This window comes from Lampetra planeri, chromosome 14, assembly GCF_965212315.1.
Source record: "Lampetra planeri chromosome 14, kcLamPlan1.2.h2, whole genome shotgun sequence".
Lineage (NCBI taxonomy): Eukaryota > Metazoa > Chordata > Hyperoartia > Petromyzontiformes > Petromyzontidae > Lampetra > Lampetra planeri.
The window spans coordinates 10,635,621-10,648,380 of record NC_136120.1 but is presented as its reverse complement, the minus strand read 5'-3'; the positions used below and the strand labels follow the sequence as shown (position 1 = coordinate 10,648,380).

Below are 12,760 nucleotides of genomic sequence, written 5' to 3'. Positions count from 1 at the left end.
GCTACTACAGAAAATAGCGTGTAGCCAATGTGCACGTTTTATATTCTGCATGTAAACCAAAGTAAAAACCAAGTCTTGGATTTTTTTGATTTTTTTTGTATTGTATGATTAACACGTTGAAATGATATTCGTGGTTCTTTCGGTAAAGTCACGCATAAGGGAAACAATTTTATTGTTTTATATTTTCATTATTGTGTTGTTTCCCTTCTGCGTGACTTTACCGAAAGAACCAAGAATATGAATCCCTGCAGTCACGAAAGCTTTAAATCAAAACGTTGAAATTAATCGAGATTTTGACAGCATATCATAATCGGGAGCCTCCCTATAATGCATCTATATCCCCAGGACTTCACGATAGTGTCCTTGTAATTGGCCCCGAGACTTTGCAGTCCATCAATTAGCTGCGAAACAATACGAAACATCTTTTTAACCCTGAAACAAGCTTTTGGAATTTAACTTACATCAAACACTTACCTTGCAGGTTACTAGCCACGTGCAACTTAGCAGGCAGAGACGGTGCGCCCTGTTCGACATTCCTGTAATGATAATCCCGAACACACAATTTACACGCACACAAAGAAGTGGGGCTGTAACAATCTTCTGTTAAGAATATCCCTTTAGAATATCTGAATGAAGATGAAAGCGCAGACGTAGAGTAGAGCACGCCACAGAATTTGCACGAACGAACGACACTTCGAAAGCACATTTAGCAAAGTGATCATGTTCAAGTTCTGTGGCCAAGGCTAATTAGAAAATCTATCGAAATTGAGAGAAATAAAAAAATAATTTAACCGTTCGGAGAGCTACAGAAATAGTCCTGCTTGGAATGGAATCATCAAATAATACATTGTTTAAATGCATGCCTAGACAGGTCACTATACTGTTGAACAGACAATTACAGGTACTGATATTTTAGTACACACAATCGACATGAGGTACAATAACAATGAGCTTCCATAATACGCAGGCATAATGCACGTTGATTACCAAATAAATAACACAACCGGCAATGGATACCCATTGTTATATTGGTAGGAACCACCTGGTTCCACCAGCCCACAGGGGATTATTGTGTCCGTCCGTCGTGCATCCAAAAATGGGAGGGGTGGGGCTGGGTGGAGAGGGGAGGGTGGGGAGGGGCTGAGTGGGGAGGGGCTGGGTGGGGAGGAGTGTGTGGGGAGGGGCTGGGTGGGGGGTAGAAGGGGCTTGGTGGGGAGGGGCTGGTCACCCCGTGGTGCCCTTATAAAACTCAACGTTTAACCTACTCACGCCGGCTTGTGCCCGCCCTCACAGTCGGCCATATTTGCGGAATACACCACGCCGCCATTGACCCTGGCCATTGACCGAGCAACCCAACGTTCCTACCAGCTCCCTCCGCAGGAATGTGTTTGATATGCGTTCATTAATCCCTCCCCCACTTCACTCAAGAAGACATCACAAGTGACGTCATCATATCTACCCCTCGATTTAAGGAACGAAACAGGAGGATTTATCTACAAATCTGTCTGTTGCCTGATAAAGCTAGTTGTAATTACTGGCGAAACGTCGTACTCAGATTGTAAATGTGGATTTGCTCTCCAACACACCGGTGTGCTGTGCTAGTAACGAATTGGCATGTTCTGTTTACGTGGCAAACCTTACTAATTGGCTGTATCGGGTGGTGGCGGGTTTAACGACACATTAATATATTTACGCGATCTAAACCCAAAAAAAAACCTGTATTATGGATTTAGCAAAGTAGTTGCAAAAATAACTCAATGTGTTTATATTTATTTTAAGATATTATGGTAGCAGTAGCACACAAAAAAAATGCAGACAAAATACAAAACAGCACTTATACAGCCAATAGATTATAAAACAAAATAATCCATGATGCAGCAAGCGTTTTACGTACAGTATATGTTACAATGCGATCAAGAGAGTATATCACGTTTTCAGTTGCCATTTGGTCTATACATTCACACATCTGCAAGTTCCGCTAATCACCATTGCTATTCGCTGTTTCTGAACGTCTGTACTGTACATTAATGTGGAATAATGGCATGTGATGTAAGCTAAATTTAGTTATGGTGGAAATAACTAACTTGTATTGTAAATTGTTTCAAAATGTGATCAAATACAATTGAAAGTACATTTTGAAAGTTTTGAAGCAAATAACAATAATAATGCTCGTAAAATGTTTGACATATTAACTATTCTGTTGATGCCCAATGGGACACAACAGTGTACTCTGTTAAATAAAACATTTCAAAGTGGCTCAGAGGTCAGAGCACTGGGTTGGCTTTGCTGAGATCGTGGGTTTAAATTTTGGTCAGGCCTTAGTGAATAAACTGGGATAATCCAATCACCAATGACTGCACAAAAAAACATCTACATTGGTTTTGCTTTGGATTTGGCTACATGTTTATCCTTGAGGATGCAAAACATCACTTTGTCATCAACTAGCATGTACTTTGTGGCAAAGCAGGTGTGAAAAGGCTGTCCCCCTGCAGTGTGGTTCAGAGGTCACTTGAAAATACCTCAAAAGTAGTTGTGGCACATTAGGAACGGATCACTCTTTTAATTATATCCTTGTGCAGCAAAGGAGTAAAGTGTGGCTCTGTGAAAGTCCTGATGTGCCGTGCAGTGCATCAATGCATGTGTGTACAGCAGCATGTGTTGACTGAGTTTAGCTTGTAGGTGGCTGGCAGGGCTATTGAATAACCGCACTTGGACACCAGCCACGTGCTTAATGGCGACTCGGAAGAATTGCTGTGTGTGACACACGTGCTGTTGCATTTTACAGAGTGACGGTGCTGTTCTTCACAAGATTGCTGTTAACCACAATAAACGTGTCTGCCCTCGATTTGGAGCACCTGCCCACGCTCTTCATTTCGAGTGTGCAACATAGTCCTGTATACATTTTGACTTAAAACTGTCGTGACTGCAGGAATTAATATTCCATGGTTCTTGGAATATTAATTCACGTAGATGACTTTACCGAAAGAAACATGGAATATGCATACTCTTATTTTTTTCGGTAAAAATTGAAATTAATAAAAAATATTATTTTATTTTTATTCATTTTAATTTAAAATATTTTTTTTTTAATTTAAATTTAAATTTTTACCTACGTGACTTTACCGAAAAAAACTAACAGTATGAATCCTTGCAGTCACGAAAGCTTCAAATCTAGAATGGAATATGCAGTTCTGTATAACCTCCTTCCACAGACCATCCTCTAACATCGAGTGATGCACCGCCCTGCGAGAGTTCCAAATTTACTCTTCATCTCATCACGTGATGCCAACGACACAATCAGGACAACATTGGGGACAAAGATAAAACATTAATATCAATACTTGCCTTGCCTTGAATCCCGGCAGGTTGCGTCTCAAATTACGCTGGAAATCGTGGGCCATTTCTCGTATTAAACTGTGAAAAAGAAATGCACACATTCACGAATTAATCCTTCGGTAACTTAAACCGTCACGGCATTCCTGCAACTGCCCAATAAAGTTTGGCAATGTGGCTAAACATTTGTGTGAAGGTAAACAGGCCGAGATGTCATTTTGATCAGGTCTACATTAAAATGATGAGACATTCATGAGATCATTATCGAGTTTAACATTTTGAAGTCGCGTATCGAATTTAAATGTCTATTAAGCCAATTTATTTCTAATATGAGACAATTCAAATGGAATGTAACATTTTAAAAATAAGCAATGCAAATGTTGACATCGTTGTCTGATGTGTTGTTGTGTTGTACGGTGTTTTTCGCCACCGATGTCCATTGCTTTGCTTCACGTGGAACTGAACATTTGACTGTATTCACGACGACAGTACAGTCTATTCCATTACGTGCAGCAGCTTTCAGCAGGTTAAGCAAAACGTCGGACATCAGGCCGAACAGCATTTGCGGTACAACCCGAAAACACATCGCGCTCGCGGCTTCTTCAGGAAACGAATGTGCTGCTGAACAATATAATTCACTTCCTGAAGGAGCTCTCAGCGCACAAAGCAAAACGTCGGACATCACATCGAAACACAACCCGAAGACACATTGGAGCGCAATACAGCACGCAGTATTAACGTCGAAAGGTAAACAAAAATGTGTACTCAATCTGTGACGGACTTGGGCTTCAACAGGAATGGAAAGGAGACTAAGTAGCCTCTAGAACATTTGTACAGAGGTGGGACAAGCAACATGCTATGGCATGTCAGTGTTCAAGCTTCCTCCTTCGCCAAGGCTATTTGACATTGACCTCAAACGATTTCTTGCCACTCTCCACCCCCCAATTTCACAATCCACAGCTCAACTAAACTTGTATACGTCAGTCCTTGTTCACACATTCCAGGAATTTCAATGGTTTCCAGGGAGAATCATAATTATGGTGTTACAGCCAACACTTAAGCTAACACACGCTTTTGATAACAAAAGTGACTAATGCATTGGGTAGTGGCCGTACATTAATGCATTTTCTTTTTAGTGGTGACTGATAATCGATAATTATTCATTGACACGAGTGTAGATTCTGCATTAGCAAGTCCTCGTTAACTTTCCTAATACTAACTGACCTTTGAGTTTTACAACTACAGGTAAATCATTAAGCAACACAACAGCAAGGAATGTGTAAAACAGCATCAGCAGGTGAGACTACGCGAACGATACACGATTCACACTGAAAGTTAAAATTACGGAGAGCAAAGAAAACATGGGGGGCATAAATAGTACCGTACTTTATGGATAGCATTTTTGAAATGATGAACTTTTTCATGTTTTATGCAACATATGTGCCCACCGCCATGGGACGAAAATGCTCGTGCCAGAAAAATACAGTTTTTAGATTTACGTGAATGATTAGCTCTGCAGGAGGAAGTGTTTCGTTGCTTTGTTCAAGCAATTGGAAATCCCAAGCTGAATATAAATACATCCCAAGGTGAATAACCTTGCCCGTTCGTGATAATGAAAGCATGCACAGTTAACACAATTTGTAAAATCTAAACCCATCAGTCAGTAGGAAGACAACCTGTGAGTCAGACTTGAGTCATCCATGAGCAGTCTGAATGTTGCCTCTGCTCGGGGCAATGTGGGTGGCAGGATCGGTGTTTGTAGCAGCCTATGTTGCATGGGGGAGAAGGAGGTCTTCGACTGAGCACACATCCAACAAAGGCCCGTCATGTCCTTTTAATTATTACACGCTTTTTATTAACTCTGTTGTTGTTGTATCTTCAAATCTTGTAACTCAATTTTTACCCACTTCCCAATGTGGTATCGACTGCAAACTTGGTATACGTATGTCATACTGATGAATATACTATAGTCTATCATTAAAAATAAAAATAAAAACATTTAAACAATATTTTTTCTATGTGATGTTTCGGCTTGGGTCTACTTGTCCATGCTCAACTGACGTTGGCTGTAAATCACCACGGTCCCTTACGTTAGAGCAAGCTTTGAAGCCACTTCCTGGAGTCGTGGAGTTCTGACATTACGGTGCATTTCATTAAAGCGTGTTTAAAAAAATATTTAATGACTTATTCATGTTCAGCTTATGTGACTCTCCAACCTCCAATCTCAAAAGCTCACTACCAAAACGATTGCCGGAAACAACTACAGCAGATCTCCTCCTATCCGTTACCCTATTACCTGCAACTCCCATTGTCGGCAGAAGCCGTTGGTTCCATTAAAACATGAATTAAAATAAACGAAACGATTAATGTTATATAGGAACTGCAGGGACTGTGAGATGCAGTGAGCTGGCTCCAACAATTGTTCTGTAGTTATCTAGATATTAAGATGTGTTCAGACAATTACTGAATGCGTATACTAATGGGAGGAAACCGGAGTACTTGGATTAAACACAAACGTGCGAGGGGGCAATACTCTATTCCAAGGGACTTACTATATCATTCTAGATTTGAAGCTTTCGTGACTGCAAGTATTCATATTCTTAGGTTCTTTCGGTAAAGTCACGTAGGTAAAAAATTTAAAATTAATAAAAGTAAAATAAAAATAAAATAAAAATCACGAAACGTCGTGATTTTTATTTATTTTATCACGACGAAACGTCGTGATTTTTATTTTATTTTTATTTTACTTTTATTAATTTAAATTTTTTACCTACGTGACTTTACCGAAATAACCTAAGAATAAGATACTATATCAATCCACTCTGCTGTACCGCATTATGCTGGTAAGCCGGGATATTGCACCGAGATGCCCACATTAAATCAAGCTGTACAATCTCGTATCCCGCCTTTGATATGACCACATCCTGGATTAATTCAAATCTGCTCCAGCGAACCATTGCCAAGAAACTGAAGTCCTCCTCGTTGGCAAAAAGCCACCTCTCAATAAAGACTTCACTTTTAACGTGCAGCTTGACTCTGATACCACACTCACAAAGGGTGTGTGCAACTCTGGAATACCTCCTATCATCACCCAGCAATGTCTGTCCTTAACGCTCGTGACGTCACTTCACATCGACCAGCCCCCCTCATGAATATTCATTAGCAGATGACGTCCTCCAAATGGACACCCCCCCCGTAACAATAATTAGTGGGTGACGTCACTCCGCATGGGGGGGGCGAGGCGCCTCCTCCCCCCTCCTCGGCGTCAACTGACAACCCTCACTACAAAGGCAGAACCCTCACGTCACGTGATCTCCGTCACGCTGTTGAGACATCGAAGTAAAAAGGACGTCACGATGAACAAGGGATTATAACCTTTAAATTAAATAAGTCTGTGTCACCGCGCCCTTACAAATTGCACACGAATTGATGCAATGAATATCACGTCACGGTCTGCTTTTCGCTTGCAAGTTTCAGATTTACTGCAATACACCTGTCCTTGGACGGGCAAAAGGCTAGCTATGTATGTATGTTGAACTTTTTTCGCACTGTACGTAGCCAACCGTGCTAATCGGAGGTGCGGGGGAATGACAACAAACGAACACAAAGCAGTTCTAAAGAAATTAGTTTTAAATCTAGATTTAAACGGGTAAAGCTCCAGTGGCTCCATAATATCGCAAGTAAGAGCATTCCAGATGGCTGCAGAAGTGAATCTGAAAGTGTGCGATGCAGTGACCGTCTTTGTTCGATGGTTAGACAAAAGTCTGATGGTTATGACTGACCCCAAGCTCTCATTCTTTTCCTACATATTTCAACTCGACAGGAACTTCCAACCTCCACCTGTGCGACATCTCCCATATCCATCATTCCCTTGCCCTGTGTGATGCCCAAACCCTCACCTGTGTCTTCATCACCTCCAACTTTAACATCTGCAATGCTCCCACGTCTCTCACCTCCAAACTCAAAACATGCCAGAATGCCATTGCAAGACAGAACCACATGCCCCCAATCCTTAGACACCTCCAAGATTGTCCTTGATACAGCAAGCGTGCTGTGACGGTTCCACCTGAAGACGGAAGCTTGTGTTGCCTCCGAAACGTCGTGATTTTTATTTTATTTTACTTTTATTAATTTTAATTTTTTACATACGTGACTTTACCGAAAAAACCTAAGAATACGAATCCTTGCAGTCACGAAAGCTTCAAATCTAGAATTGTCCTCAAAATGTCCAAGATCCTTCTTGATCTAACCCCTGCCCAACCGTCCCCTCTCATCTCGCTCAACTTCCCTGCATGTGCTCTCTGCTCAAGGAACCAAGGTTATCTGACAAAACCCTCAATCCCCCTCTCCTCAATGGGAGGTCGCCATGTACTTCTCTGCTGCTGGCCTCTTATTTTGGTCCTGTACCAGTTTAAAGGGTAAAAACCTGTTACTATATTTTGCCACTGGTAAAGGAGATGTCTCATAGTGTAAATGCTTACCCTGAGCTCTCAATACTCTGATAGTGCGCTGTTTTTGAGTTGTACGCCTTTTGGCGTCATCTGGTCCAACACCAATGGAGACTGGGCTCTAAGAAAAGCTGTCTCGGGTGTGGACCAATCAACTTCAAGGACAGTGCATATCATTATCATTATCAGAGTTGTTTCTTTTTGTTTGCATTTGACTGCTTGTGTTGTGGTTATTGCAAAGATGATGCCTTGTATAAAGGTGTCCGTTTTTGTACCAGTTTAAAGGGTAAAAACCTATCACGAAACTAAACATTGTTTTACTTTACCAGGTAAGGCTCACTGAGCTATATAATTATTTTTGCAGAAGCGACCTGGCCACAATTGATAGCTCAACAAAGTGGTTTATCACGAGGAAATGTATAACAGCCAAATGCACTCAATGCATATTTTTATACGTGGAGAGAAAAACCGGAGGACACAAATCTACGTGACCATGGGGAGAACATGCAAACTCCCAATACACAGGCATCAGGTCGGGATCGAACTCACGACCTCCCGTATACCGGGGGAGGTAGTTAACATCTCGCCACCGTGGCATCTGTCTATGACTGTCTCCTATCTACTGTTCAAAGTGTTTTCAACTGCATTTCACTTCATGAAAAAAATTTACACAAAATATCTATCTCACTTTCATCCCCATTACGTACATGTCCCACATTTCTGTACAAATGCTTGAGATGCAGTTTGACTTAGACCCTCTATAAATATGAACGGCACTGTAGAACCCAAACCGTAACATTTAAGAGAGGTTCACGAACTTCAATGTCCGAACAATGTATTGGTTGTGCAGTGACATCATCACAACATATTTAAGGGCAAGTTCCTCCGTGGACCTTGATATTTGTATGTTCATTGTAAATCCTGCTCAAAACGATCTTCCCGTTTGTTCTCTACTTTTGTCCTATTTCTCGTTAAGAGTCGTGTACCATTGCTATGTTATTTGGAGCTTCGCGTTTCACGTGACAATTTTAATACTGTAAGTTTTCAACACACAGTATATATATCATTAGACCTCCTTTGCCAGTACCAAAATATAATAATAGGGCTTTTCCCTTTTTTTCTGTTAACAAAACTGAAACCTTTTTACAAGGATTCATGTCTGCATTAACCACAATACTTGCAGTCAAAATGCAAACAAAAACACACTCTGATAATATATGCATTGTCCTTGAAACTGATTGGTCCACACCAAGGGACGGCTGTGTGTTTTTGTTTGCATTTTGACTGCAAGTATTGTGGTTAATGCAGACATGAATCCTTGTAAAAAGGTTTCAGTTTTGTTGACAGAAAAAAGGGGAAAAACCCTATTATTGTATATATATACATCAATCTATACTTAAACAAGGGTGTGTTAATATATGCATGTAATACTCACAATTTGAAATGTATCCAAATGTATGCAGGCAAATGGAAGAAAAAGCACTTAAGTGCACCTGATGCTTGCAGACCTTAAGCTTGTCTCAAAACTTGGAAGTAATGCTCGATTTTTTTTTTGGAACATTTCGTTTTAAAAAAATCTGGTCGGTCGTGGAAAAAAAAAGTGAGTGGGCTGCCAAAAAGTAACATTTGCATAGAGATATCGTCCAATGGCAAGCTGTGTAGATTTCACAACCGGTGCACAGGCGGCATGCATACATGATAAGCCTAAACTTGGTATTGTTGTCCTTGATTGTGCACTGATACGCTGTTCTTATCATAGCAGCTACATCATAGGCATATGGTAACTCCACACTGGTTTTTCCAGAAAAGCGGATACATTCATACATCTGAAAAACCAAAACCTCAGCAAAATTGGAACGGAAATGGTGTAAATCAAGGTTACAAGATGGACACGTCCACTACGCTTTTTGGTTTTATACGTATCATTAGTCGATATGTAAGAACAACTGTGTGTGCCTATGTGTGTGTCTCTCTCTGTGTATCTCTGTGTTATCTCTCTCTCTCTGCGTATGTGTCTGTCTATGTGTCTCCGTGTCTGTGTTTTGTCTCTCTCTCAAATTTAGCAATCTTTGGAAGAACGTAATCAACCAGGTAGGGTTTTGACTGTTGTGTTAGCCGACTCTCTGTGTTGTATTGCATTATATTTCGAAGTTTACTAGGTTTGTTTTCTCTTTCATTTGTCCCCGATGACGATCGCTTGCGTTGCAATCGAAACGTCGTATGCTATTATTTTATTTATTTTTTATTTCTACGTGATTTTACCGAAACAACCAAACAACAACTTTGAATAAGTAAATTATTTAATCCAAACACCAATGCCGATCTGAGCCATTCCTCAATTTAACGTACGGTGGTGCGGAAGATGGGCAACACACGTACATACATACAAAATAAGTGCGAAGTAACTGGGGAGGGAGAGACTTTTTGACTTTTTAAACAACTTTCATTGCCACCAGCAGCAAAAAAGCACCGGATGCGACTCCAAAACGAAAACCAGTCACCAGCAACCGAAAAGAAAACAAACGTTACATAATGGTTACAAATCTACGTGCTGTGGTGCTGAAAGCACTGCACACAGCACAAAAGAAAAAGTCACGTGGTTGTGGTGTCATCGCGCACGTCACGGTGACGAGCGAGCATTTCAGAAAGTGAACACGAGGGTGCCGTCCACGCTGGTGCAAAGGGCCTTTCCGGCTCCCCAGCGTTCGAAAAATACGTGCACATCACCGACATGTGTGTGGTACGCGTGCTCCAGCCGGAGCCGCGCCTTAAGCAGGCCTCTGAACACCGGAAGCACAGAGCAGCCGTCAGTATCACCCTCCAGCATATTTTTCCTCGTTCTGTACACCACCATCTTCGCTTGCGCGCAGGCGAAATTGGCGAGGTCATGGCGCTTGTTTGCCAGGTAAGGCACTCCGTATACGAAGCTGCTGTTGTAGAAAGGCACCCTCAGTTTCCTGAAGATGTCCCCCAAAAGGCGGAATATTGGCTTGAGCCGCTGGCAGTGAGAGAGAGACGCAAGAGACAAGATACATAACTAGAGCGAGATAGAGGAGGCCTTCTTAAACAGGTCGGGTCTCCAGCCGGGACTTGAAACTCTCCAACGACTTCTTCTTGGTTCTTTCGGTAAAGTCACGTAGAGGGTAAATAATCAAATAATAAAAAATTTACATAATAAAATACAATTCTCACGACGTTTCGGCCACAAGGCAAGCAGCCGTCCTCCGGTGAAGAACAGGGCTGTCGGAAAGACAGCTGACTTTACCGAAAGAACCAAGAAGATGAATCCCTGCAGTCACGAAAGCTTTAAATCGAAATTTCCAACGACTGAGATCATAACCTCCAATGGCAATTGGTGGGTCTTAGCGAGGGGTGTGTGTGGCTGAATGAGCTCCTGGATGCATGGTGGGGTATACCCATTGAAAGCCTTCAACACAATTAGGAGAATGTTAAACTAAACTAATTTGAAACTAATCTAAAACACTAAACTATATTTATTTTACCGGGCAAGGCCCATTGAGCTATGCAGCTCTTTTTCAAATGCTGCCTGGCTATCACAAAATGATAGCTCAACGATGTGGCTTATCACGTGGACATTTATAGCAGCCAAATACTGTGAAAGCGTGTTTCTAAACGTAGAGGACCCGGAGAAAAATCCACACGACCACGGGAAGAACATGCAAACGTCAATTATACAGGCGAACCCACGACCTCCTGTATAACAGGCGAGGTAGTTAACATCTCGCCACCGTGGCACCCTTAAACTCTTGAATCTTCAACTCAATGCGGTTTAGATATGGTCACAACACTTACTGGATTATAAGATTATCCCACAAATACAAACAGGGAAAACAGAGCGCTTCTTAATTTTAATCTATAAAATATTGATGGATAATATTTACCCAGGAAAGCCTCACTTGAGGCAATCATGGGCAGCTCTAAAGAGGCAAGTCACGCAACAAATCCTGATTTTCATATTTTCAAATCGGGAGATATGGACAAAGAAAAAACCAGTCTACCTGGAATTACTGCATTGAGCATTTGGTAGTGTTACACTGGCAAAAATAGCATACTGTACACTGCATAGTGCACAAAGATAAGAAGTTGTATGATCAAAGTACACTAACTGTACAGGGTTAAATGTTGCCGGTCATTTAGTACATACATTTAGTATGTGAACTGTATTTGCAAATCTTTGCTGAAGAAATTCGACTCCAAAGGATTACCTTACACTGTAGACATTTGCATAGATAACGTCACTTTAAGTGCAAATTTTGGAAATATATTTGACAGATATCTGCTTAAAGTCTACACGTGTGGTAATGCGAAGGAGTTCACAGATCGTGTTGCTTTTTATTATTATTTTACACGCTTTTTATTAACGCATTTTGTCTGTTCTTTCGGTAAAGTCACGTAGGTGAAATAAAAAATAAAATAAAAAATAACTACATTTAATTTAGCTATTTTTATTCTTATTTTTTTCACCTACGTGACTTTACCAAAAGAACCAAAAAGTATGAATCCTTGTAATCACGAAAACTACAAATCTAGAATTCACTCTGTTGTTGTTGTCGTCGTTGTTGTAATCTCAAATCTTTTAACTCAATTTTAACCCACTTCCCAATGTGATATCGACTGCAAACTTGGTATACTTATGTCATACTAATGACAATACTATATTCTATCATAAAAAAATAAAAAACATATTTTTACAAATATTTTTTAAATGTTATGTTTCGGCTTGGCTCTAATTGTCCACGGTAAACTGACGTTGGCTTTAAATGACCACGGCCCCTTACGTTATGGCAAGCTTCTGGGCCACTTCCTGGAGTCGTGGAGTTCTTCCATTGCTAGTATGGTACATTTCATTAAAGCGAGTTTTTAAAAAAGTTGTTTAAAAAATTACTTTTGTGTAAGGGAGGTTAGGTAGCACGCAGGTCACTGGTGTGTTTGCAAAGATGGTGTGTGTCTGGCATGAA

General features: G+C 40.8%; 1 protein-coding gene across 6 annotated transcripts in view; it reads right to left on the bottom strand.

The window, feature by feature from the left end:
* Positions 1-9,351, bottom strand: part of LOC144722373 (uncharacterized) — a 32,877-nt gene extending 23,526 nt beyond the window's left edge. Inside the window, exons 1-4 of one of the 6 annotated variants that reach the window (XM_078600584.1) lie at positions 9,217-9,311; positions 5,010-5,099; positions 3,346-3,414; positions 475-536 (exon numbers count right to left, since the gene is read on the bottom strand). In XM_078600584.1, the coding sequence (XP_078456710.1) occupies positions 475-536; positions 3,346-3,414; positions 5,010-5,035 (157 nt within the window). In that variant the 5' untranslated portion in view covers positions 5,036-5,099; positions 9,217-9,311. Of the gene's footprint in view, positions 1-474; positions 537-3,345; positions 3,415-4,098; positions 4,258-5,009; positions 5,100-9,216 lie in introns of those variants that run through there. The other 5 variants (XM_078600578.1, XM_078600580.1, XM_078600583.1 and 2 more) reach the window with 5 other exon arrangements.
* Between the last annotated feature and the right edge of the window lie 3,409 nt (positions 9,352-12,760).